Consider the following 26,449-nt stretch of genomic DNA (forward strand, 5'->3'; position numbering starts at 1 on the left):
CTTGGGTCAGCCATAGCTCTCGCAGAGGTTGTCCTTAAAAGGGCAGCTGCTGTGAGAATCCTCTCAGCCCCACCCACCTCACAGGGTGTCTATTGTGGGGGAAGAAGATAAAGGAGATTGTAAGCTGCTTTGAGACGCTGAGATTTGGAGTGGAGGGCGGAATATAAATCCAATATCATCATCATCATTCAACAGTTATGAGAATAGGTAGCCATTTTTTAAAAAACAGATTATTCATCTGTTTGTCACTGATTTGTAGCTGTTCTCCTTCCTAACAGTAATATACAATGCACTTAGCTTTTCAGTGAGATATGGCCACCATCTTCCCTAGCTTGCCATCAAAAGGCTTTTAATTTGTTTCTCAAAATCAGTAATTGTTATTGTGCTATTGCAAACGAACACCTAGGGGAGCCAGTATTGTGGTGTCACTTTAACCATCAAGTTTTGGGTGAATCCTAAAGCATCACCCTGACATGATGATATCACTTCTGGTTTTGTGCTGTAAGTGATATTGAATGTCAGTACAACATCAGTGAGCCTGTCCTTGCACCCCAGCGTTTCCCAGCTGGCAGCAGTATCATCATATGAGAAAAGATTTTTAATCTAATTTTCTCTCTCTATATTTAACTATTTAACACTTTATTGAGAAGTTTTTCATTATACAAAAAGAATCATATACAAAATACAAAATTGTAATTCAGTACAAAGAACCAAAATAATAGTCTAATTTTCTCTTGATTGCACTCAGCAATTTTGTATATACTACATGGTGCACGAATGTACAAAACTGAAGTGACCATTTGCCACAATCCAGTTCATTTAAAATGGGGGGGGGGGGGGATGTGATTCTGAAGAGAAATTTTAGGGAAGATGCTTTGCCTACTATTCATGTACATAAGAATTAGATCACAGATTATTTGTGTACAACGTCCACTTAGCAAATGCACAGAATGAATTCACTGTACTATTGAAATGGGAAAATCCAGGAAGGGAATGGTTACAAGAATACACTATCCACTGACCTGTGGATCCTTCCTCAGTCTCATTAAGTGTGAAACTATCACAATGATAGGAGTCTATTTTTGAGAGTGGTCTAGTCCTAGTCTTGGACTAGGATTTGGTAGGCCCAAATTCAGTTACCCACTCTGCCATGACCTTGGGTCAGTCACTTGCTGTCAACCAAACATATTTCATTGGGTTTTTGTGAAGAAGGAATGGAGGAGGGAAGAACCCATGGGGTGGGGAAGAAAAGCAAGGAATAAATAAATAATATAGCAACAGCCAGTGATGTGCACTGTTATTTCTTTTTATCCTTTTCAGCCTCAAGCCCCCTGCTTGGACCAAGGCAGGTGACGGGGCTGCTGTATGGTTCTGTCACTGTGAAATGCTTCTACCAAGCCACTAAGGTAAACAGACATGACAGGAAGTACTGGTGCAAGGAATCAACACGGCAATGTTCAACTATTATTTCTTCCAATGGCTATCTTTCAAGAGAATATGAAGGCAGAGCCACGATAACAGACTTTCCAGATTATGGCTTGTTCACTATTGAGATTTTAGGGCTGAGGAAAAGTGATATGGGAACATACAAATGTGGCATTGGCATCAATAATAAACTGTTCTTTAGAGTCAAGCTGGATGTTTCTGAAGGTAAGAAATGTACATTTAACATTCTATTTTATATAATAAATAGGGGTTCTGAAGTTCCAGATTGTTTAATGATCTTTTATTGAAAAATCATGAACAGAAAAAATGCAGACGTTTTATTCACTTGGTTTTACTGACCTGAAAGAGGATGTTGATTGGTTGGTGCTAAAGAAAGTAAGACAAGAAACAGCCTTTTCACACAGCCTAAGTATTCCGGTATGGCAGATACTGAACAGCCAGTTACTGAACAGTAACGGGTTTCTGCTGGCATTTCAGACAGACCCGATTCAGTAACTGGCTGCTACCGGAATACTGTTACCTTTTCACACAGTCCCATGGCTGTCCCGGTAGTGAGGCATGCCTGAGTCATTATTAACAAAGAGCAGCTTCTTTCAGTTTTCAACCCCTCCTTCCGGGTTGAAATCGCTATGGGACGCTGTGTGAAATGTCCCATAGTGATTCCAGGAGTGCCGTTTTTGCGCCCTTTTTTGCCTGCCGGCACACGATCTCCAGCTTTTTTTTGGGGGGGGGACGTCGGGCTAAGATTGGAATAGCGCTATAGTGCCATAGCGATGTTTCAAAACAGCACCACCATAGGGATGCCTGGGCTCCATTGAAATGCCTGAGATTGCTGCGGCTGACACTTTGTAACAAGTGCCCCATTGGATACACAGTTCAAGTGAGAGATCAGTTCAAGCGAGAGATCAGGCATTGGTCTGTCACTTGTTGCTATCACTTCCTTGCCCACACAGGAGTCACGGGAATGTGATTGGTTTGTAGGTGACTCTGAGGCACATTTATGGGAGGGGGGGCTGTTGCCACCTGGAGAGGGGTTGCCCATAGGGCAGCAGGTTTCAGTGGGAGAACTGACCAATAATGATTGGTGAGACAGAAGTTGCTAACCCAGCCTGATGTGCACCATCCATGCTCACAGGCTATTGGCTGGAAAGTGACTTGTGCCAAGCTGCAGCAGGTATAAATATTAGGGGGGGGAGCCACAGACCATGTTTAGATTGTAAACTCTCTTCCCACTTGAACTGTGTATCCAATCCTACGGTGGTGCTGTTTTGAAACATCGCTATAGCGATTTTAGCCCAACATTTCCCCCCCCCCCAAAAGCTAGAGATTGTGCACCGGCAAAAAAAGGGCGCAAAAACAGCCAGCGCTCGTGGAAGCAAGATAAAAGCGGAATAGTGTGAAAAGGCTCGCTTCAATCACAGAACCCTACTGGGAAAAAAACGTGTCTGAAAACTCACATCCGTGTCCCAGATTACTCCAGGCTGGCACAATACCGGCTCCCTTCCGGTTTTCACTGGTAAGTGTGAAAAGGGCCATAGTCAAGGCCCAATTTTTATTGGATCAATTTGTCTTACATATAACTCCATTACAGGGAATAGGAAGTTACCACTTAGTGGCTTGAATCCAACAGAGTGTTGGGTCTAAGCCAGTATCTTCAAAGCTGGTATGCAATTTGTTAGTTTATAAAAGTGTTTTTAAGGGGTGGTGCTGCAATTTAAAATGTCCTGCTCAACTTATGAGTCAACAAATTGAATGCACTTACTCAGCCATGTTTGGAGGCCCACCAGGAAATGGATAAACTGAGAATTTCTGCAGGTCTCTGGGACTGCAAAAAGAATGCAATTCATCTCTCTATGGAATGGTATAATAGAAAGTTGAAAATCAGTACTGTATTCATTTGACATATCATTAATACAGATTCAGTAATACCTGAAGAAGCTCAGCTCTTCTACATTAAGCAACAAGGAGCAGTGACTATAACGTGTGATTTTGGCAATCTGTATGGCACTGCAAGGAAGTACTTATGTCGGATGACGGAGAACCAGTGCTCCACGGTCATTGACGCTTCTGGAAATGTCAACCCATCCTACAAAGGAAGAGTTCTGTTGAACCATAATGAAGCTCCTGGATCATTCAATATTTTTATGACCCAGCTAAAGAGACAAGATTCAGGATTGTACTTGTGTGGAGCTGGGTGGTATGGAATATCTGGAGAAACCAAGGAATTGAATATACACATCTATGAAGGTGGGTGGTGGTCAGAGAATTCATCTGTTCCTAATGGAGCAATCCTAAGGAGATCCACCCTGAAGTAAGTCCCATTTTATTCAATGGGCCTTTTTCATAGGAAAGTGTTCTTAGGATTGTGGCCTATGCATCCCATATTTCATGCCCAGAATCTGTTTAACTGTTTTTAAAACAAAGAAAATGTCTACTTGCACAGCTCAATATGTTCTATTTCTTTGTCCAGAGCCTTTACTGTCCAAAGGAAATGCTGAACAGCCTCTAGTAAAGGGAGTCCTGGATGGTTCTGTGTCTGTTGAATGTTACTATGACCCCAAAGGAAATGTTACATTGAAATACTTATGTAAGTGGAGAAAAAATGGGTGCACCCAGTTAATAAACAACTTTGGAGATGTGTTGGATTCCTATGAGGGAAGGATAGTGATGCACGATAACCCAGAAAATGGCACCTTTACTGTCATATTGAACCAACTGCAGGAGACTGATGCAGGATACTACTGGTGCATGACAGATGGAGAACAAGAAAAGAAGTCAACAACAGAACTAAAGATTATAGAAGGTACAAAACAGTGTTCATTATGCTTAGCATCTCAGTGCATTATGTTGCTTCCACCTAACGTAGCAAAAGCAGATTATGTAAAGATATTTTGCATGAAGTTAGGGTTGCCAGGTCTTACCTGTTTGCCAACGGGGTGTTAGAGACAGCTTTCTGGGAGCAAGGTGGGGGGTGGGGTAACATCTATGGTTTCCATAGAGTTTTCCCCAAAATACCTGAGTATTGCTGCACAACATTCCTCACATGATGATGTCACTTCCACGTGATGTCACCATGTCAAGGATATTGCACTAGGTGATGGCTGTTTGTGGTTGGGGCTTCCCCCGCTGGCCAGCTGACCAGTACTTTACAGGAGCCCACAAAATCAAGGGATCCTGCACTCCCACCTGGCAACCCTCCATGAAGTTAACCTGATCAGCACCTCAGCCCTAGATATTGTACTTGACTTCAGAGTTGCTTACTTCTAATTAATGTGCACAAGTCAGCCCAAGTTAAGATTTTTTAAATGAAAATCATTTTGATCTTAATAAGAGCAACAGAGTTAAAAATATTTTTAACTTTGCAATTGAAATTAATGGAGCTGAACCTTGTCTTGTTTGTGACCAGTGTGTTTAGGATAAGAACAGGTTATTTTAACCAAATTGGTTTGTGGATCTGGCTCTCTATGCATTGCTATAATTGTTCATCCAAACCAGCTTTCTTTGCTCAGTTTGATATCAAAAATCAAGCAAGATGGGGTACAATAACTTATCACTACTTGTATTGCAAAACTGCCTTCCAGTTTTATTGCAAACTTCTTACCTCATACATGTAATGTAAAAAATGCTACACTTAACCTGACCCAGGCCATTTCTGCAGTGGTTTATTTATATGCCCTGTTGGCAAGTGGGATTTTTTTTCCTGCTTCCCCAGAGCACCATGGTGCATTCATGCACTTCCCAGGGTTTTTCCAGCTTTTGTCTGATCTTTGCAAACATGCCTTGCTCCAAAGTTTTGGAAAAGATTACAGTAAAGCCTATATGTCTATTGCAGGGGTAGAAATATTCGGATGGCAGCCTTTGATCTTGTCCTCACAACAGCAATTTCCTTTCTCTGCCACTGAGGGGGCTTTACATTTTTTCAAAATCAGCACTAGAATATCAACATATTGATATACTATTATAATAATGGGTGTAGCTGAATTCTCAGCTCTCATTGAAAAATGTATCTAGCTTCTTCCCTAGCAAAAATGTAAGGGAAAAGGAGAATAGGAGAAGATCCTTACTTTAAAAAAGTGAAAGAAAGCAGGGAATTCATAGAACCTGTTATGCCTATTTTACAGTAGTATTATCAGCATAGTATAATACAGCATAGTTATGGGGAGGGGGGATGGCCACTGCTGGGGGCTAGGACAGGGAAACGTGCTGTGTGCAATCCCCATTTCTGTTGTACTTTATCTGCAGCCACATCAGCAATATGGAAAGAACACAACCACATTCCCAACAACTCTACTGAGCCCTTATGGGATAGTAATTAATGTTGAGCACTGTTTCAAATATCATCTTTGCCATGAAGCACACTGTATTACTTTGGGCCAGCTGCCATCTTTCTTTCTAACCTACCTAACAAAGCTATTGTGAGGATAACACTGTGAAAACCATGTGCTCTGTGCTACTTGGAGGAGGATATGATAAGAATTTAGCTGAAACAATGGAAATATTCTGGACAGAGTTCCTGTGCTGTTTTCTCTCCTGTCCTTCCCTCCCCCTTCAGGACTCCCCAGTGAATTTTCACCATTGTATCCATGCATTGCTAATTTCTGAAGGGACTGCACATGTTCACTTAGTCTCAACTGCTACTAATAAGCCAACAGTCCCTGCTGCTACATGATAGACATAAACACCCAGATACCAGCACTCTTTCTTATCATATCTATCCATGCCTTGTGTAGAATTTCCATAGTAAAGACTAGGGCTGTTTTTCTTTCCTTTTTCCAAAAAGAAATCTTGTGCTTTTTAAAAGCCGCTCAGAATAATGACATGTTAGGTCACTGGGCCTCTCTAGAACAGTCCTTTTGAGCCTTTGGGCACTTTTAGAATTTTGAAAATGGGTAATGAGAACCACCACAATATGGCTGCCATGGGGGTGGGTGATCACAAAAGCCTGTGAAATTCAAAACCAATCACCCTCCAATGATGGGTACATCTGCCTCTAACTGGCTGCTTTCTGCAGACCCAAAAATGACGCTCCTTGAGCTCTTCTGAAGCAAGGTAGAGGATAGCCAGGACTGGCTATTTGCTTTATGGGAGAGGTGTCTGGGGGAAGAAGCAAGCAGACACTGGTAAATTGGCACCAGGAATCACATTGCTTCTAAGTGTTAAGAATATGGAAGCCAAGAGTCAGAACCATATCAGTTGCAAGCATTGATTCAAGATTAAAATCAGAAATCCTACAGATGGTTCACATTATTTATCTTCCTGATCAGTTCCAATGTAAAATGAGAACCAAGAAATCATGGGTGTGATTTACAGTATATTATCATAACCACAGACGGTAAAAATAAATGTTCCCTATTTGTAAGTGTCTAGTTTCAAACACGAATTTGAGCAGACTTCGGAGGATGGTGGAAGACAGGAGGGCCTGGTGTGACTTTGTCCATGGGGTCGCAAAGAGTTGGACTTGACTGTGCTACTGAACAACAGCAACAAAAAGTTTAGATACTATGTGTATCTAACATGTACATATCCTAGGGAAGTCAGGTCAGGTTAGATCTGGTTACATGGGATTATGGTGATGATGCAATGGATTGTGTGAACCATGAAATAATTTAGATAAGGCTAAAGATCAGATTAGAGGAAAAGAAGGTGGCATGGCAGATCCCTATCTTGTCAGACTTCAGAAGATAAGAAGGGTCAGAACTTGGATGAGGGAATCACAAAGGAAGGCTCTGCAGAAAAAGGCAATGGCCAACCACCTCTGCTTCTCACTTGCCTTGAAAGCCCCTTGCTCAGGTCACTACAAGTCAGTTGCAACTTGATGGCACATATGTATGTAAAGATCAGGATCTTTGATTTTAAGTGATTACATTGCTTATGATTTTTTTCTTCTGAAACAGGGCAACCCAATTTGAAAGGACTGAAGGAAATCAACATTGTTGCTGGCTCGCCTTTGTCCCTGACATGCTCTTATCCATGCAAATATTATAGCTACAATAAATATTGGTGCAAGTGGAAGAATACTGCATGTGATCCTCTCAGCTCATATGAACTAAACCAAACTGGCTTGGTAGTTAACTGTGATAAAGACAGTAGAATTTTGTCTCTGAATTTTGACCACGTGGCACCATCAGATCAAGGGTGGTATTGGTGTGGAGTAAAATATGAAGGTCGTTATGGGGAGACCATGGCAGTATATCTGAGAATAGAAGGAGGTAAGCTTTGGTTCTGATCACAAGGACAACCCATTATATTTTTTATATTACTAGTGATGGGCACAAGCCAGCTCATGAACTAAAGTTTGTGATGAATTTTGGCTGGCTTGTGAAGTTTGTGGTAAGTCAACTGGTTCATGAATGTTTACCAAACCTCAAACAATGGGAAGGGGGGGTTCAATGTAGGGTTGCCAAGTCCAATTAAAGAAAAATCTGGGGACTTTGGGGGCGGAGCCAGGAGACTTTGGGGGTGGAGCCAGGAGACATTGGGGGTGGAGCCAGGAACAAGGATGTGACAAGCATAATTGAACTCCAAGGGAGTTCTGGCTATCACATTTAAAGGGACAGCACACCTTTTTAAAATGCCTTTATTCCATAGGGAATAATTAAGGATAGGGGCACCATCTTTTGGGGCTCATAGAATTGGACCCTCTGGTCCAATCGTTTTGAAACTTGGCGGGTATTTTGGGGAGAGGCACTAGATGTTATACTAAAAATTTGGTGCCTCTACCTCAAAAAATAGCCCCCCCAGAGCCCCCAATACCCACAGATCAATTCCCTATTATTCCCTATGGGAATCGTTCTCCATAGGGAATAATAGAATGCCCAGTAGACATTTCCCTCCCCCCCACGCTTTCTAAAGGGGGGGAGGGCCTCCAAACCAGGGAATCCCCTGCCCTCTCCCTCTCTCTCACACACACAAATACTTACTAGATCTTCTTCGGGAGAAGTCTACTTACTGTGAAAATGAAAGAAAAAAAAAGGAGGGGCTGTTCTCCGAAGCCCTTCCTGTTTCCTGCTTCTTGCCCAGCCTTAAAGGGGCACACATTTTACAAACGACTCAGGAGCTCTACAACAATATGAAGCCTACACGTATGTTCTCCCCCCTCCCCCACCCCCCCGCTTCCCAATTTTTAAAAGAGCGGGGGATGAGGCTGCGAACCCAGCCTATCTTTAGCTTGCACAGGATTTGTTCTATAAAATCCTGAACCTCTAGAACCTGTGCCTGTCAAAATGACTTGGTGAGGTCTATGAGGTTTGGCTTTTAAAAGTTCATAATGGTTTGTGGTCTGCAAACCAGGCATACCACAAACAACAAATCAAACTGAACCGCATTTTCCCGGTTTGTGCCCATCCCTATCTATTACATATTGCTTTAAATATGAAAACCAGAAAAGGAAAAAGAGAAGAAATCTTTGTAACAAGGAAAAAAGAAACACAAAGCCAGTAACTTCAATAAGCAATATGCAAGAAGAATATGAAAACTTACACAGATAACCCCTTAAGTATGCCTAACGTAGGATGATGCTTTGCCACACATATATATTAGTACATATATGTTATGTATGGCAATAATATGTCCACAGCCTTATACAAAAGGCCACAACTTTTTGGAAGATAAGACAAACTTTTGGGTATAACTTATTTTAATAGTGTAGTTAAGGTAACTTCTTTGATATATATGAACTAAATTTCATACTTCCAAAATGGTAGAAACAATGAAACAGGTCATATGTTGTCACACCATCAGATGCATCTTGTAGTAAATCTTATGTAGAAGAAAATTAAAATTAATTACTGATGCTACCAACAAAAACATAATGTGAGCAACTCTTCCATCAATGGTTCACATCTATGCAGATAAATCTTCCCAAAATAACATTCTTTCAAACAGTTTTCTGGTTTCCATTTATGTTTATTTATTTGTCTTTACATGCCAAGTATAAACACATCTCCTATGGTCACACTTTCTGCTTTCAGTCTGGCAAACAGTCTTTTCCACAACATCATAGAATCATAGAGTTGAAAGGGACCTCTAGGGTCATCTAGTCTAACCCCTTGCACAATGCAGGAAACTCACAAACACCTCCCCTAAATTCACAGGATCTTCATTGCTTTCAGATGGCCATCTAGCCTCTGTTTAAAAACTTCCAAGGAAGGAGAGCCCACCACCTCCCGAGAAAGCCTTTTCCACTGAGGAATCACTCTAATGGTCAGGAAGTTCTTCTTAATATTGAGCCAGAAACCCTTTTGATTTAATTTCAACCCATTGGTTCTGGTCGTACCTTTTAGGGCCACAGAAAACAATTCCACACCATCCTCTATATGACAGCCCTTCAAGTACTTGAAGATGGTGATCATATCACCTCTCAGTCGCCTCCTCTCTAGGCTAAACATCCCCAGCTCCTTCAACCTTTCCTCATAGTACTTGGTCTCCAGACCCCTCACCATCTTTGCCGCCCTCCTCTGGACCTGTTCCAGCTTGTCTATATGCTTATTAAAATGTGGTGCCCAAAACTGAACACAATACTCCAGATGAGATCTTACCAGAGCAGAGTAAAGCGATACCATCACATCACGTGATCTGGACACTATACTTCTGTTGATACAGCCCAAAATTGCATTTGCCTTTTTAGCCACTGCATCACACTGTTGACTCATGTTCAGTGTATGATCCATTAAGACCCCTAGATCCTTTTCACACATACTACTGCTAAGACAAGTCTCCCCCATTCTATAACCATGCATTGGATTTTTCCTAAATGCAGAACTTTACATTTATCCCTGTTAAAATTAATTTTATTGGTTTTAGCCCAGTTTTCCAGCTTGTCAAGGTCATCCTATATCCTGTTTCAATAGCATCTGACCTTTTGCTTAAGTCCATAATATAATGAGCTCCATTTCTTTCATTCAGTTTAAAACTAATTTTAGAATTCTTCTTAATAATTTCACCATCATCTCCTTTATCAAGATATACAGCATAATTATTTCTTATAAGCACTTGGCTTGAAAGTAAATTATCAATTGATTCAGGTGCATAAGCTACATTTTTCAGTCTTACTGGCATTAAATCTTCATCAGTGGTAAGCAATTTCATTTTGATCTCACTCACACCAAGAACTTGTAAGGGTTCCTGGTTGGCACCTATCATTTCAGGTCACTGACTTTCATCCAACTCTGAAAACATGCCCTTATATCGACAGATATGCATATAAGATCCACTATCAATCAAAATCTTCCTCTTTCACCAATAAAATTCACATTATTAACATGCATGGTACTTTCTCTGTTCTTTTCTTTGTTCCTACCTGAGCCATGTGGCTTGGAAAATTTCTGGTTTAAAAATTTCTGGCTGCTATTATTTCTATGGCCACAAGATGGCACCCGTGTTCCCTCATTTGAAACATGTGCTTTTAAATTGCTATTCCTTTGTTCAGTAGCAGCATCACAATTATTACAATATCTTGCGATATGGCCTTTTTGCCCACATTTATGGCATATTATATCTCTTTTTGACTTATTTCTATACTGTGGTTTCAGGCTTAAAGCAGACATAGAATCAGACAGTTCAGTGTCCTTGTCCCCAGATCTGGAGGCTGCTTCCTCCTCGACAGCATTTAACAGACCTTCCAGACTCAAATCTGTTTGCAGTCTCAAAATCATCTTAATTCGCTTGTAGCTGTTTGGTAGAGCTTTCAATATAGTTGAGATTAAGTCTCTTTCTGCAATAGCCTCACCAAGCTCCTGTAGTCTGGATTGCATGCACATACGTTCCTTCAGACGTTTAGTCACATTCTCCCCTTCTTGCACTTGAAAACCAAATATTTTGCCCTTTAAATAATAAATAGTTCTTATGGGAGTTTTGTTATATTTATCTTTAAGGCATTCAAGCATTTCTTTTGCAGTTTTAAGAGTGTGCAAATCAGGAATTTCATATGCCTCAAGAGATTCTAAAATGAGCATTTTAGCAAAATCATCTAGTCGTTTAAAATTTGATTTTTCTTGCTCATTCTCAGGGGGATTTTCAGACAAAACTTTTTCAGCTCCATAAATCTCAAGTCTTTGCGTTAGGAGCGAGAGCCTGAATGAGAAATTATTCTTAGTTAACTTCAGGGTACTAAATCACTGGTAGGTTACTCACGGTACCAAAACCAGGATTTGTAGTGGCTGTTCCTGAAGACATGGAAACAGAAGGTCCATCCTCTCTCTGGGTTCAACATTTTTCACAGCAATTGAGCAGGGCAGGGTTAAAGATTCTTCCTTCCTCACTGGAGAGAAAAAGCAGCTGAATGTGCGTGCGTGGTTGCAACAAGGCTGTTCCAAGGTCTCTGATGTAATCCACAGAAAAAGGGTTAAAAAGCTCCAAAAATTCCATTTCTAGCACATCTGAGGCTTTTAGACAAAAGTAGCAGCATTTCCAGATCAAGACAATCTGAATTTAAAGCTCATTTAAGTCAGAACGCTCTCAGTAATGGCAAGAGAAAAAAAAGTCGTTTTAAAATTGAGGCTTGTCTGCACAGCATAGCAGCTTTTTGCCTATTGCTTTCTAATGCTCTCAAAGGTGATCCAGATTTTAAAAAATAATTTAGAATTTAAAAAAAACCAGTCCATGCTATAAGTTACCAGCTTGATGGCAAAACCCAAGAACCATCTGCTCTGCTATCAATTTTGTTAGGGAATTGTGCTTGAAAATCTATTTCTTTATCTCAAACAGTGCGATGGATCACTGGATCAAATAATCACTGAGAGGCATTTAACATGAAAAAGCAAAAACATATTTATTTCTACAGGGAAAGGGTACTGGGAGGTGAAAATAACAAACACTATAGAACTACATCCTCACACTAGAAGATCATGCGCTTAATGGAGGCTACTTCCTTCTTCTTCTTGACCTCTCTGCCTGAACAAAGGAAGTCATCTAACTAACTGAACAACAGACAAAACAGGTTTTCCCGCTTTTAGACCTTGATTGACAGCAGTCCGTATCTTTTTCCTAGGTCATGCAGACAATAGGGAATCAGGCACAGTGTTAACCCTATAACGACTGAAACTTTAGAACATTGCAAAGGACATACAAAACAGATACATATTTCCAACATTTCTGACCATGGGATTTTATCCAGCATAGTTTAAAGTTTGTCGAAGTTTGCCTTTCTGAAATCCAACCTATAAGTCTGACTATGTATAGCTTTTCCCTTCCCTGAGACTGTAAATTCCAAAATCATATGGTCACTACTGCCCAGGGTGTCCACTGTTTCCACTTCTTCAATCAATTCCTTCTTGTTGGTGAGAATCATGTCCAAGATAGCAAATCCCCTTGTTTCCTTCTTCACTTTCTGGAAAAGGAAGTTATCAGCAGGACAAGTCAGGAATCTATTTGACCTTTCATTTTTAGCAGAGTTGGACTTCCCAACAGATGTCCAGGGAACTGAAATCTCCCATGATCACTATGCCCTTTCTCTTCTAGAACTTTGCAATCTGTTGTAGGAGTATCTCATCCAAGTACTCTGCCTGGCTTGGTGGTCTATAGCAGACCCCCACCATTATATCACTGTCTCTCTTGCTGTCCATTTTTAGGCATCAGGCCAACATATGTCTATTTCAACATGCCTTGAATCCAGCTCTGAAATCTTGTTTGTGGGTGTGTGTCACTGTGCTTATATTGATGTATTTAAATGCTGGGGGGTTTTTCAGTGGCTTCTGTTTTATTATTCTGTTTTTAATGATATGCAGTAGTTTGTTTGTTTTGCTCTGGGTTGATTTGTTTAGTATGCTGTTAGCCACCTTAAAAGTTGCCATACAGGAATGGCAAGATGGTCTAGAAATGTTTATAATAAATAAATAAAAGGGGGGGGGGTAGATGACTGAGGGTAGGAAAAAAAGCACTGGTGTGAATAGTTTGAACTTCTTTCCCTTTGCTGTAATGGGAGTGGTAGGAGTCCAGGGAAGACATGGAGGGGTGCCATTGGATACAGTGTTACATCACTTCTGGGGAAAACCAGAAAGTTATTTCATTCCTCTCTAGGAATTACCAGAAACTCCATGGTGAAACCACAGGGTTTCTGGTTATTCTTAGACTGACATGATTTCATATGTAGGTTTTTGCCAGAAATGATATAATGCCTTTGTCTTTATTTTTCACCACCTCCTGCCAGCCATTGGAGTGCCAACAGTCAATGGGATCTGGGAGCAGAAAGCCTAGTGTAGCTGTTAATGAATTATCAAATATTTAATTGAAGAAGTAACAACCTTAACCTGGTTTTTAAACACACAGAGCAGATAATCATACTTGTCCACATTTGGAGAAGGATCAGTACATAGCTATCTTCTGGTCTGTGGACTGAAGTCAATACAAGATGAGTATGCAAAACAAAAAGTAGCAGAGAAATTTGTAGTCCATTCAGTTGCTAGGTAACATCATTCTATTTGATGCATCGTCTATCTGTTGGAGAATTTTACAATTTAATTAATCCTCTAAATATCTCTTCTCTTTCTGTAGTGGGATCTAGTGTTATTGCTATTCCAACATTCTGTAGCCTCAGTCCAGTCCCACGTCCGCCCTGCAGAACTTGAAAAATGTAGCCCACCATGATGCCTATTCTATCCCATGATAGTGGGATAAATATTACATGCCCTAAGTATAATTCCTTTGTTTAAAAAAATGCCTATTAGTCTTGTATTGATATTTTTTCATATAATTAATATGAGCTATTAAAATAAGGGAAATAATATGAAATGCACCTAAACCAGACTGCTTTTTATATTTGTGCCTTAAAAGTATTTAAGGCCAGCTGGCTTTTAGATTTTTCTGGAAAGCTGTATCCTATGTTGCATTGCAAAAATTGTCACTTCTGACATTGGGTCTATGAAAAAATTAGAAGAGGGCTCAAATTTCATATACTACACTATACTATCACTTTAATAAAAGAGAAATGCAATTATAGCAGGGGTGGTTTTCTTTACAAGAAAGTATGGCATTAATGACAAGGCCAGTTCCAGGTTTTGAGAGGCCCAGAGCAAGAGGCCTTTCAGTGGAATCCTATAGCACAGGGGTGGCCAACGGTAGCTCTCCAGATGTTTTTTGCCTACAACTCCCATCAGCCCCAGCCATTGGCCATGCTGGTTAGCGCTGATGGGAGTTGTAAGTAAAAAACATCTGGAGAGCTGCCGTTGGCCACCCCTGAATGATAGAATCAGATGTAAAAATATTTTAATACTCATTTATTATCTGCAAAATTACCTGGGACATATTTTAACAATACTTAGATATTATATTGTATAAATTGTTTTAGTAGAATTTCTGTACCTGAACTGTTTCCAGGATATAACACTAGGAAATCTCTTAGTTATGTATTATGTACTATTTCATTCTTCCTTCCTTTTGCTCTTTCATGTGCTGCTGAATATCGATTAAACAAACACTCCTAAACAGCATTTCAAGGGTCTGAAGACGCTCCTGATGCAGAATCCAACCGTGATGCTGCTATTTTGGGGATAGATTCTCGCTTAAGGAAATCCAAGATAGCAACTGGAGTTGAAAATCCAACGGAGAGGTAAGCCTCCAGTGATATCTGAGTGTATCATATACTGAGAAGCGAAGGTATCTAAAGGGAAGAACAAGTTCCCATTTTGCTATTGCATTTAAAAGATATATTTTAAGGAACAAGTACAAAGACTATTTATGTTTGCTAAGAGCCAAAGGAGATTCAATTTTATTTCAATTTTATTACAATCTACAACCAGATTCAACTGACAAAAAACATTATCAGATATACAGGCACTCAAGTTAATCTCCAGTTAAAATAAAAATTGAACAGTTAACAAAAAACCTAGATAATATTGTATCATAGAAAGAGAATAAAATATAAAATACACAAAGTAATATTTTAGATAACCATATCTAAAAATTTGAACCTAGGACAAAGGAAGCGTGACTACTAAATGTTCAGAATTTTATATACAGTGATGCCTAGAGAGCATAGAAAGAGTGAGGTGAGTCTCATTGGCAGTGCAGAAGGAATACACATGTGCAGAGTGTAGAACCATCTGTGCTGTTGCTATATAACTTCAACCAGAGACACTTCTCCTTTTGATACCCAAGTGTGCTTAGCTGTGAAAAAAGTACTTAAGGAGAGGAATTCCAGGGAGGTAAGCTGTGGATGTATATGTAGGAGGTATCTATACTCATGATTCTACCCCTTTTTGCTTTTAAATTCAGACCTCTGTTCCCTCTTTCTTCAAGATCGGAGCAGTTCTATGATTAAATGCAACTGTAACCACTGAAAGAAAAGGCTCAGCCATGTCAACTTACCATATAGGCAGGCGCTATTTGCTTTTTAAATGTTTTTTAAAAAATATAGTGCTCCTTCATTTTCAGGAAATTTTTGGTAACAGAATGCAAGTCCTGGTCATTTTAATTAAAATGATTAAAGTTGACTGCCCCCTTTTTAAAAGCAGTTAACCAGCTGAACCCAATTTGATCACATTTTTCTAATATAGTGGTGATTTGGTTGAAGTCCACTGGTCTGATTGTTATACCATATGGCCTGGTCTTATTAATACTAGGAATATGTTCATTTTGTGACTTAACATGTCCCCAAGAAACTCACCTAGTACTACGTTCATCTCTGGAATTGAAATGGTCATATGATTGACACCCAAGGTTTGCATTTTAATGAGCTGGATGAAGAAGCAGCCTAAGAAGAAGAATTCTTCCAGTGGTTAACACGGATGGAAAAGAGTCCTGAACTTCTACTGGATGTCCTGAACTGATGCTACCAATTAGAGTACACATTACTTAAATTACAAGGCTGTATTGTTTGTTAGAATAAATTGATCTGTAGAGGCCTTAGGTTCAATGGATCCTGCTTCATTAGGGGATGTAAATAAAGTGGGGGCATCTGCTTGTTTTATAAGTTATGATCACATCTGAGAACTTGAACCTTTGGGTGACAATCCCTATGGAAAGGGGGTCAATGTCTATTGCTTTATTCTAAATTTGGGTTGTGAATTCTCTTTCTGAAAAGTATTGGCAAATACTAACATTTGGAGCTACCATTTTAAAATCATGATTGTGTCATTTTAATTTCTTTTCCAGCCCTGCAGAACATAATAATTCCAAGGTTCTTCTTTCAGTTTTGATCCCTCTAGGAGTTATGTTTCTGCTTCTTGCTACTATCTTTGCTTTAGTTAAATTCAAGATTTTCAAGAATTCAGGTGAGTCTATTCTAGCTCACACAGAGAAAAATTGTAATTTTAAACAGTTATGTTTATTGCTTTAATGTATTTCTGAGCAGTAAAATTTCACTTTTCAAATAGTACATCCAAGAAACAGTTTCCTTTTCAAAACTGGAGAGGTGAACTTTGGAAATAATTGACTCAAATTCATAGAAAGTCTTGGTGACCTGGAATCTGTTTTTCACCTTCTCTACAAACAACTGTCATGTAATTGTATTTATTTATTTAAAACATTTATCCACTGCCTTTTTGTCTTGAGGCACTCAAGGCAGCTTACAGTATAAATAAAGCAACAGTTCTAAAAATACATCAAACACAAGACAACGATTTAAAATCTCCATTAGGACTGCCAAGAATTAAAAACTAACTTAGTCAAATGCAGTTCTAAATAAAACTACTCTCTTTACATGCATCGTGAAGATCAAAACTGAGGTGTCCAAGCATATGTCATAAATGTTCAGATACATTTGGGGGCTTGCATGCTTTCTCTATTGTCTTACTACCCACTCTGAAGAATAGGTAGCAATGGTTCTATTTTGGGATGGGCACAAACCACAAAAATGCAGTTTGGTTTGTGGTTCAGCCTGGGGTTAGCTGCCCAAGAAAGCTCCTTTAACCAGCTGAGCCAGGTGGAGCAGTTTGCCAGTGCTGCCCAGGAAACAGCTGAGCCGCAGGAGCAGGTTCAGCTGTTTTGAACCCACATGGCTCAGCTGTTTCCAATATTTTGGCAGCTTTCATGGGGAAAGAAAGCAGCAGTTTAAACAAACAAACAAACAAACAAAAGCATGGCTCAGCTGTTTAAAGGGCTTTCTTTAGCAGCCAGCCCCTGCAGTGAGGTCTGGGAGAACCAGATTCTTGTCAACTGAACTACCTGCATGGGTGCATAGGTCTTTTTCAGGCCTAGCAGCCTGAAAATGGATGAGAAGCTTAAGGTGGTAAAGGCAGCTTCAACGCTTGCCTCTGGAAGGGAAGGAACGTTCCTTAATCTGATTCCCTCTTCAGTGGCAACTAACCTAGTTCCAATCAAAGGAGGAGAAGGTGAAGGAATCTCCTTTGCTCTGTGCATCCTCTTCTGGCATGCCTCCTACAATAGGTTGTGTACACCACCAGAACACTCCCATAGTTTGTATACTGTGTCCCTATCTTTCTATTACACTTCCCCCTTCTTTCTGAAATGTTTCTTTCATTTTAAATTTCGCTTTTCAGTTTTTATCTTTGTTGGTTGTATAATATATTTAGCCTACATTGTAGAATATCAGAAAAGTTACCATGATTACAGAATGTATTTGAATCTGGTAATCAAAGGGGGAGGTTTTTTTACTGAACAACATTTCCCTCAAACAGATCGGGTCTCAGTTGCTAGCTACAGGACAAACATCAGCATGACAGACTTTGAGAATGCAAGTCAATATGGAGCAAAAGACAATGCATGCATGGAAGAAGCTCATGAAACCCAGCTAGGAGAGATTAATGGTAATATCTTTTAAACAGTGACTGTGTATAGAATTTGTTTTCGTTCCCAGACTATAGATGCTGAGCTGCAGTTCAAAACCCTTGGGAGGAATGGGCCTGGTGCAACAACATGGTATGATGCACTTATGTCCAATGTTTTCTCTAAGCTGCAGAATCTTGTGAGCAAAAATTCTACTTTGTGATCTACTGGCATTAAAGTTGTGAGCTACTGCATACATTATTGTGCTCTGGGGCCATTTTTTCTGAGCTAAGACAAAAATGTGTGAGCCAGAAGCTAAAAATCTGTGAGCTAGCTCACGCTAACTCAGTTTAGAGGGAACACTGCTTATGTCACCTCCAGTAAAAACTGGAAGTGATATGGGGACTCTAGCATTTCACAAACACTCTATGCCTACATGCATTCATTGTCCCTTCATTTTCTCCCACTGGTGCCTGGGGAGCAGGTAGGCAATAGGATTATCAGGAGATTTCCTGCTAAAGCAGGAATCCTGGCATCCCTATTCTACACTTTAGTATGCTTAACAGACTCACCCAAGTGAGGGGCTATGATGTTACCCAAATAGGTTGTCTCTAATTTAATTGGTGAAAATTAGTTTAATTGGAGATAAGCAACAGGGGGTAACTGGGAATCTCCACCTATGTATACCAGGATCTATCCCTTAGAGAACTCTCAAAATAAACCACTCAGGTGTTCAACTGGAAGTTTGATTGAAAAAACATGCACAAAACACACTTAAAGCACCCAAGCTAGCTAAGAGGAAATCAGGAAGGAGTGGGGAGAGCAAAGGAGTTTTGAAGAGGTAATATTTAGCAATCTAGAAGGTCGAAGACCACTGAGAAGGTTGTGAACCAGCCAGTGCTTTACAGATTGATGACAGGAGGAGGTGCACATGCAAGTGGGGGTGTATGGTAGAGAACACACACAGCTATGGAACTGGGTGATTGCATTTATAGGAAAAATGTTTCCTGGGGCAGATGCCTATTTGTCAGCCCTAAAACAACACCTTGATGGGCTTTCTGGAGAGAAAACAAATTTTTAGGGAAAGCTGGATGGCTTTCCCAGATTTTTTAAGAATAAGAGTAGGGTGACTACTATGCACTGAATAGGGCTGTCAACGATTCAGAAGAAAATAATCCTGGGGCTGCTTCATACAATGTTGGATATTGTACTAGCACTGCAGGGCATGCAAGGCAGAGATGTTCTGTCAGGCTTTCAAGTAAGGACAGAAATGGTTGCTGGCTGGCACCTCATTTTCCCTACCCCTCTAAGCTCTCCCCCTCCCACCTTGATACGACACCCAGCAGTTTGGAACAAAAGAAATTAATAGCATGCCATCGGGGTGGGGTGTTGTATAATATAAGATGTTTTAGCTTGACCTGTTTTATGGATTAGCCAGGATAGGGCGATTAATGAATCAAATTGTTGTTGTTGTTACTTTTGTTTTGTTGATGTTGATGATAATAATACACAGTAGCAATCATGCACAACTGAATGGTCTTGTCCTCACCAGAAAAATCCAGTTATGAATGGTTGCTACAGGGTAACCATGGTGCAGTATCCAGCAACATGTGAATCCAGTCCTGGTAACTCCTAGGCTTTAAGAGCAGCTGAGTCAGCTGACAAAGTAGAAATCTGCCAGTGTAGTTTTTGAAAGAATTGAAGATAAGCATGATCGCCTGTTGATCATTGTAGATTAAGCTGCTCTTCAATATAAGGAAGCAGCAACAGATGGTTACTGTGAATTGGAATGGTTGGCCCCAAAAGTTTCATAAATTAAATTTTGTGGTGTAAGATGATGAACAAATGGAATAGTTCATTCTTTCCAAGCTAATCCCATAACATCTTATTCTTTACAGAGTATGCAATTACCACTGGGAGTCCCAAAGAAGCACCAAAGTCAACAAAAAGAGTAAGAGGAAGCTAAATTAATTAAAAAGGGGAGCAGAAGCCTAGTATGTAATCAAAGCTACAGAACATGCATAACAAAGTTCCCCTTAATATCTTTTGGCACTCCTTATACATGAACTTGTTCTTCTTAATTCCTTGTTAAGTAGTGCACCTCAGCCATGTCCAAGTTTTAAAATGGAAAGCTTAACATTTTCTTACCCAGAAAGCAACAGGTCTCAGTTTCTTAGTTTTATGATTCTGGAAACATTAGCAGAACATTTATTTTCTGGGAACCAGAATTCAAATGATGCAGAGGAAGCTATATTTATGAAATGGTTATAAAGATTAAGGACTTGGAAAACAAGGTGGTTGCTTTTTTAAAAAAAATGTGTGACTGGGTACCAACGAAGAGAGAACCCCATATCTCTAGAAGTAATATAGAAGAGTGAATTGGCAGGTTTAGCTTTTCCTAGGACAAAACTAAATGTGATAGTGGGAGATCCTGTTTGAGGTGCTTGTAAATCATACATTGTGATACAGATCCTTGAAAAAATAGAGTGGTCACTTTATGAAGGTAGTTGTGTTGTGATACTGTGGTCCTGGGCCCTGTTCAAATTGTAAGATTAGGAGTGTGCATTTGGATATCCATGAACCAAAATTAAAGGTCAGATTAGTTGTTTTGGATCAGCTCAGAGACATCCAAAATGATGCAAGAGACTTCTTAAATTCCAAAATGATGCAAAAGACTACTTAAATTTGTATTGCAGAATTTCGGTTTTGGGTTCTGAGAAGCACAGGAGTTGGGGTGGGGTGAAAAGGAGAGAGAAGAAGCACACCCTTGCAAACAACTGTTAGCCAGGATCTCTTTTCCATTTGCATCTTTAAGGGCCATTATTTTTATATGGGAAAACCTGACCTCCAGCCTCTAAAGACCGAGTCTACTCCCAAAGGATATAATACCTCTTTAAATTTTAAAGAAACAAGATCCAACCACAGCTGATGCTAACAGCTGCTATTTAGGTAGACCTTGCCTCCAAAGGCTAGGTTTACTGGTCGTTATTTTTATGAGGGGTAGATCTGGCCTTGGAACTGCCAGTGGGGACCAGTGTTCCCTCTAAGCTGAGTTAGTGTGAGCTAGCTCACAGATTTTTAGCCTCCAGCTTGCATATTTTTGTCTTAGCCCAGGAAGGATGACCCCAGAGCACAATAATTTATGCAAGTAGCTCACAACTTTAATGCCAGTAGCTCACAACTTTAATACCAGTAGCTCACAAAGTAGAATTTTTGCTCACAAGACTCTGCAGCTTAGAGGGAACATTGGTGGGGACTATGGAGGCCAGGGGAGTCTTGGCTCAGTTTAGTCCTCTCACTTTTAAAATGTAAAGGGACTATGGGGGGAGGGTATGGAAAATAGTCCTGGCCTACAGAGACCAGGTCTACCTGACCACCAACTGTTAGTTGGCATCTCTCTTCATGTTAAATTCTAGAGGGCCATTATAATCTTGGGTGGACTTGGCCCCTGGCTCTTTAAAATTTAAAAGAAAGAGAGAGGCTAACTAACAGTTGTTTGCTAGGGTCAGCTTTCATCCCCTCTCTACCCACTCGTCCTGCTGCCTCTAGTGGGAAATTAGCAGAGAATGAAAAGAAATGGTTCCAAATTCTGGATTCTTTGGGGGTGGGGGTGGGATGGAACAATATTACAAACCAGTAAGGATACTCCTGAAAGTGCAGAACCAGTAGCCTCCCTGAAATCTGGATCTGAAATTAATATGAATGTACACTTCTAACTGCGATTTCTGTCCATTCTTTTAGGGTTCTAAAGAGGAAGCTGAGATGGCGTATAGCACCTTTCTGCTTAATTCAGAGTCCATTTCTGCTACAAGCTCCTAGCAATGTAAACCCCAAGGAGCTAATGAGCTGCCCAGTCATGGGCACTTCCAAACACTATGGAAATGAATGATACAATAATGATTGAAAGCAAAAAATCAGTAAGCTTTGAGAATGTCTAATATTTTCATATAACTGTTCTATCATTGATTAAATAATGAAACTTCAGAGTTAAAATATTGCTTTAAGAGTAAACAGCTTATTTGCAAACAAATCTAAATCAAGTAATAAAAATGTGTAGGAAAATCATATAAGTGACTATAATTGTGAAATGCTGACACATTTTAAACTGATTCCGTTAATTCAGCTAATTCAGTGACATCTATATAACTGGACATTTTTAATGTGGGTTATGACAATCAGTCTATAAACAAACAGCTTTAATGCAGGAGTCTTACTGAGAATAGAATTTTATAAATGATTTTTTTAAACTAAAAACATAGATAATTAAGCACATCTGGAAATTACTCTGTTACCTATGGTCTGTTTTCCATACTTCTTCCAAGTACCTCAAGATAGCATAAGGTTATCCTATTCCATCCTCATAATAATGCTATGTATATGTTAGTCCGATGGATCATGACTACGCCAAGGTCATTTGTGGTGTGTCATGGTTGATCAAGGATCTGAACCCAGATCTCTATAGTCGTGGTGCAGTCTTGGAATGTATTATCAAATAAATGAGTTTAGCAATGGGGTGGAAAACCTTTTTTTTCTTTCCCAAAATAAGCCTGGCACATTAATTTATATTCTTTTGGGATCAGTGGCTTTTTAGATTACTTTAAATTTAGACTTCTGTATATCATTTACCCATTAATATTTGCAATGTGTTTGATTACTGCATGTTTGACTAATAAATAATGATTAATGAACACAGAGTGTGGCAGTCCACTTTTTCAGAAAGAAACATATTGCCAAGCACTGCTACAGGTTGGCAGATTTAAAAGGGCTTATGAAATACTGGAATACCCTTGGAAATAAGAAGTTCCTGTAATCTTGTAGCTTTCCAAAAATACATAGTGGTGGTGGTCATTCTACTTGCCCACACACCACTAGAAACACACCAGCCTTGCAAACAAACTATGGAAGGGGGATTTGATGGTGCTCACTCACCAAATCAGTCAAGATGTGAGAGAACACGGAAGGATCTGATCGTCTGTGTGTGTGTGTGAGAGAGAACTGCTGATTCAGGATCTCTCAATTTCTGTATTTTCATTTGAAAGCACCCAAACCACACCATTTGACTAATATACATTCCCTAACAAAACTGCTGGTAGTTTAGGCAAGGCTTCCCCACCAGGTAATATACTCAAACTTTCAAAAAGATTTGAACAGAGTTCTCTCACCAGAATGTATCTGAACAGTCATGGAGTAAGAGGACATGTTTCCTCATGAGTTAGCAACTGATTACACAACAGGAAGCAGAAAAGACAGTACATTCACAGTTCATGTAATGGATAACAATTAGAAGCGGGGTTTCCCAGGGATCTGTGTTAGGCCTGGTGCCATTTGTTCAAAAATGATCTCAATTCAGGATGAGCAGTGAAATGGCAAAGTTTGTAGATAGCAACAAACTATTCAGGATGGAAAAAAGCCAATTATATTTTGAAAGGATTTTTCCAGATTGGTTAAGTGGGCAGCACTGTGCAAATGAAGCTCAGTTTAAATAAATGTAAAGCGATACACATTGAGTAAAAAACAAACAAATAACTCCCCCAGCTTTTTATGTACAGTAACACCATCTGAATTGATAATGACTGACCAGGAAAGACATCTTTAGGTTAAGATGAATGGCTTAATGTGTAGCAGCAATGAAAAGAGCAAATTCTATGCTAGATTTTTTAGGAAAAGGATAGAAAATTAAATTGTCACTATCATAATTCTTTACAGCGCAGCTGCCTTTGAAATAATGTATATATTTCTGATCCTGTCTTATCAAAAACAATGTCATAGAGCTGTAGAAAGTGCAGAAAAGGGTAATCAGGGCTAGGTCTAAACTGGCAACTTGGGACGCATGGGGGGCATCCCAAATTGGGCTGGCTCAAAATGGAGCAGTGGAAGCCTATCCACATGCTCCCCCAAAAACTGCCTATATCCTGCGTGGGATGCACTTTGGCACAGTCAGGTGGTGGTTCCACACCATCCCCGTGGCTTGGTTTGGGTTTCTTCCCCCCGCCCCCATTCGTTTATTGGTCATGCACATGTGCACCCATGCGCCTATGTGCTTGGAAGCAATGCGTTTTAAAAAAAAAAGCCGGCTTGGGGCAGTTTGATGGGTTCACACTGCCAGTGTGCCTCACATGCGTGCTCCGGTATGCAATTGCCTACTGCAGTGGATGCCATGCGGCTCAAAAATTTGTTACAACTTTGGAAGTGGTAGCTTTTTTTGCCACGGCTGAGATGCCTATGGATGGGGTGAATATGGGAGTGGGATGGGCAGCAGATATGCATGTTTGGATTTTATTTTTTGATACACCCCGGCCCCTCCTCTGTGTTGGCTTAAAATGCCGGTCAGGAACCAGTCCAGTATGATCAAGGGGTTGGAGCACCTACATAACATGTTTGAAACTTTTCAGTTTAGGAAAGAAAATGTCTTAAAGGACTTATGATATAGAATTAAACAATTTTTAAGGTGTGGAGAAAATGAAGACAGGCGCTCCCCCTCCTTCCCCCCAAAATATTGGAACTTGGGGTAACTGAATGAAATCTGGGCAGTAGATTTAGGCAAGACAAACTACTTTACCTCAATGTGAAAATTAAATTGTAGAACTTATGCCATGTTGTGTAGTGATAGCTGCTAGCATAAATGGCTTCAAAGGAGATCAAATAAAGTCATGAAGGATAGGTCCATCAATAACTATGACTAAATGGTGCTATTCATATTCCTATAAACTAGAATCTGGCATGGAGGAAGGATCCTTTGGGCAAGGGGTGCAAATCTTAAATACAGACAGGGCTTATTTTGAGCAAGAATGCACAGAAACGCAGTCCCAACTGGCTTGGTGCCAGGGGGTGTGGCCTAATATGCAAATGAATCCCTGCTGGGCTTTTTCTGAAAAAAAAGACCTGTGCAAAACAATGGTGATACAGGGGTGTGTGGCCTAATATGCAAATTAGTTTCTGCTGGGCTTTTTCTACCAAAAAGCCCTGAATATAGAAAACAAATGCATATAGTTCGATATAAAGAAGAAAAAAAAGCACTTAAAAGTAAAAATGATAAACTTGATGTGCAAAATCCTTAGAATCTAGAACCTTTAGAGAGTATTAGTAACATGCCAGAAGCATTATAGACAGAAAGAGAACTTTCTCTATAGATCAAGACCACAAAATCCCTATAGCATTCTGTTTCAGCCTCTAAAATGCCAAAGTGCCACTTTTCAAGTTGTGTTTTGGGGTATTCATTTGCAACAAGACAAATGTGAAAATTTCTTAGCTCAGAAAGCCAAATTCTATACCAAGAGCAGAATAAATAAAACAGGAAAAAATGCAAGAGGAAGGTGCAGTGAGGATTCATGGGGGAGGGGACTATGCTCTCTCTGGCTTCCTCCCCACTCTGGCTTGCATCCTCCCACACCTCTTTAGGAAGTAAGCTGCTGTTATATTGTATTCTGCAGCCAAAACAGCCAATTAAAACAGATTTCAGAGACAAATTCTGTACAATTGTTCTTGAGTTTAAAGTGACATGAAGGCCCAGCAGTTCCAAATTACAGTTTAGACTATGAAGTCATTTCCCGTAAGCCATCCAGTATGGAGAAAAAGATAACGTGGGTGTAAACTGTGAAAGAATTTATAAATAGATCAGGAGTATTTTAAGGTCTCTCCTCCTTTCCCAATCCCTGCCCTTTCCTTTCATTCAAAAATTATCTCTTGAGTGTAATTAGCCTCCTGTTCATGTTCCTGAATCGTTAGAGGTCTGACGTTTTCCAAATAGGCACTGGTGCTTCCCCACTTCTGTGGTGTTTCCCAACAGGTGTGTGCACCGCTTTTTTAACTTCCAGTATTGCATCATTTTTTTTTTCTGTTAAAAGAGGCAGCAAAAATGGGTTTATCAAGCTGCTAGCAGGCCTGGTGTTTGTAAATTGTGCAAAAATGTTACAGAGCATGTAATAACAGGGTTGCCAGATCCAACTCAAGAAATAGCTGGAGACTTTGGGGGTAGAACCAGGAGTAAGGATGTGACAAGCATGACTGAACTCTGAAGGGAGTTCTGGCAATCACATTTAAAGGGGTAGCATGCCTTTTAAATGCCTTCCATCCATTTGGAAAGAATGAAGGATAGGGGCACCTTCTTTGGGGGCTCATAGATTTGGACTCCCTGGTCCAATCTTTTTGAAATTTGGGGAAAATTTGGTGCCTCTACCTCAAAAAAACAGCCCCTCAGAGCCCCAGTTACGAATGGATCAATTCTGCATCATACCCTATGGGAATCAGTCTCCATAGGGTATAATGGAGTGCCCAGAAGACATTTCCTCCCCTCTCCCACTTTCTAATAACTCTGAAGCGGGATGGGGGGAGGGTTTCCAAACCG

At 40.0% G+C, this 26,449-nt stretch overlaps 1 protein-coding gene across 1 annotated transcript in view; it reads left to right on the forward strand.

Annotated features, from left to right (window-relative positions):
* Window positions 1-22,793, forward strand: part of LOC132566348 (polymeric immunoglobulin receptor-like) — a 46,281-nt gene extending 23,488 nt beyond the window's left edge. The window contains exons 3-11 of the mRNA XM_060231280.1: window positions 1,321-1,650; window positions 3,364-3,693; window positions 3,917-4,249; window positions 7,341-7,655; window positions 14,869-14,989; window positions 16,534-16,652; window positions 18,018-18,146; window positions 20,004-20,056; window positions 21,847-22,793. Coding sequence (XP_060087263.1) covers window positions 1,321-1,650; window positions 3,364-3,693; window positions 3,917-4,249; window positions 7,341-7,655; window positions 14,869-14,989; window positions 16,534-16,652; window positions 18,018-18,146; window positions 20,004-20,056; window positions 21,847-21,924 — 1,808 coding nt within the window. The 3' untranslated portion in view covers window positions 21,925-22,793. The remainder of the gene's footprint in view (window positions 1-1,320; window positions 1,651-3,363; window positions 3,694-3,916; window positions 4,250-7,340; window positions 7,656-14,868; window positions 14,990-16,533; window positions 16,653-18,017; window positions 18,147-20,003; window positions 20,057-21,846) is intronic.
* The last annotated feature ends 3,656 nt before the right edge of the window (window positions 22,794-26,449 follow it).

This window comes from Heteronotia binoei, chromosome 2 (genome assembly GCF_032191835.1).
Source record: "Heteronotia binoei isolate CCM8104 ecotype False Entrance Well chromosome 2, APGP_CSIRO_Hbin_v1, whole genome shotgun sequence".
In the NCBI taxonomy this organism is placed as follows: domain Eukaryota; kingdom Metazoa; phylum Chordata; class Lepidosauria; order Squamata; family Gekkonidae; genus Heteronotia; species Heteronotia binoei.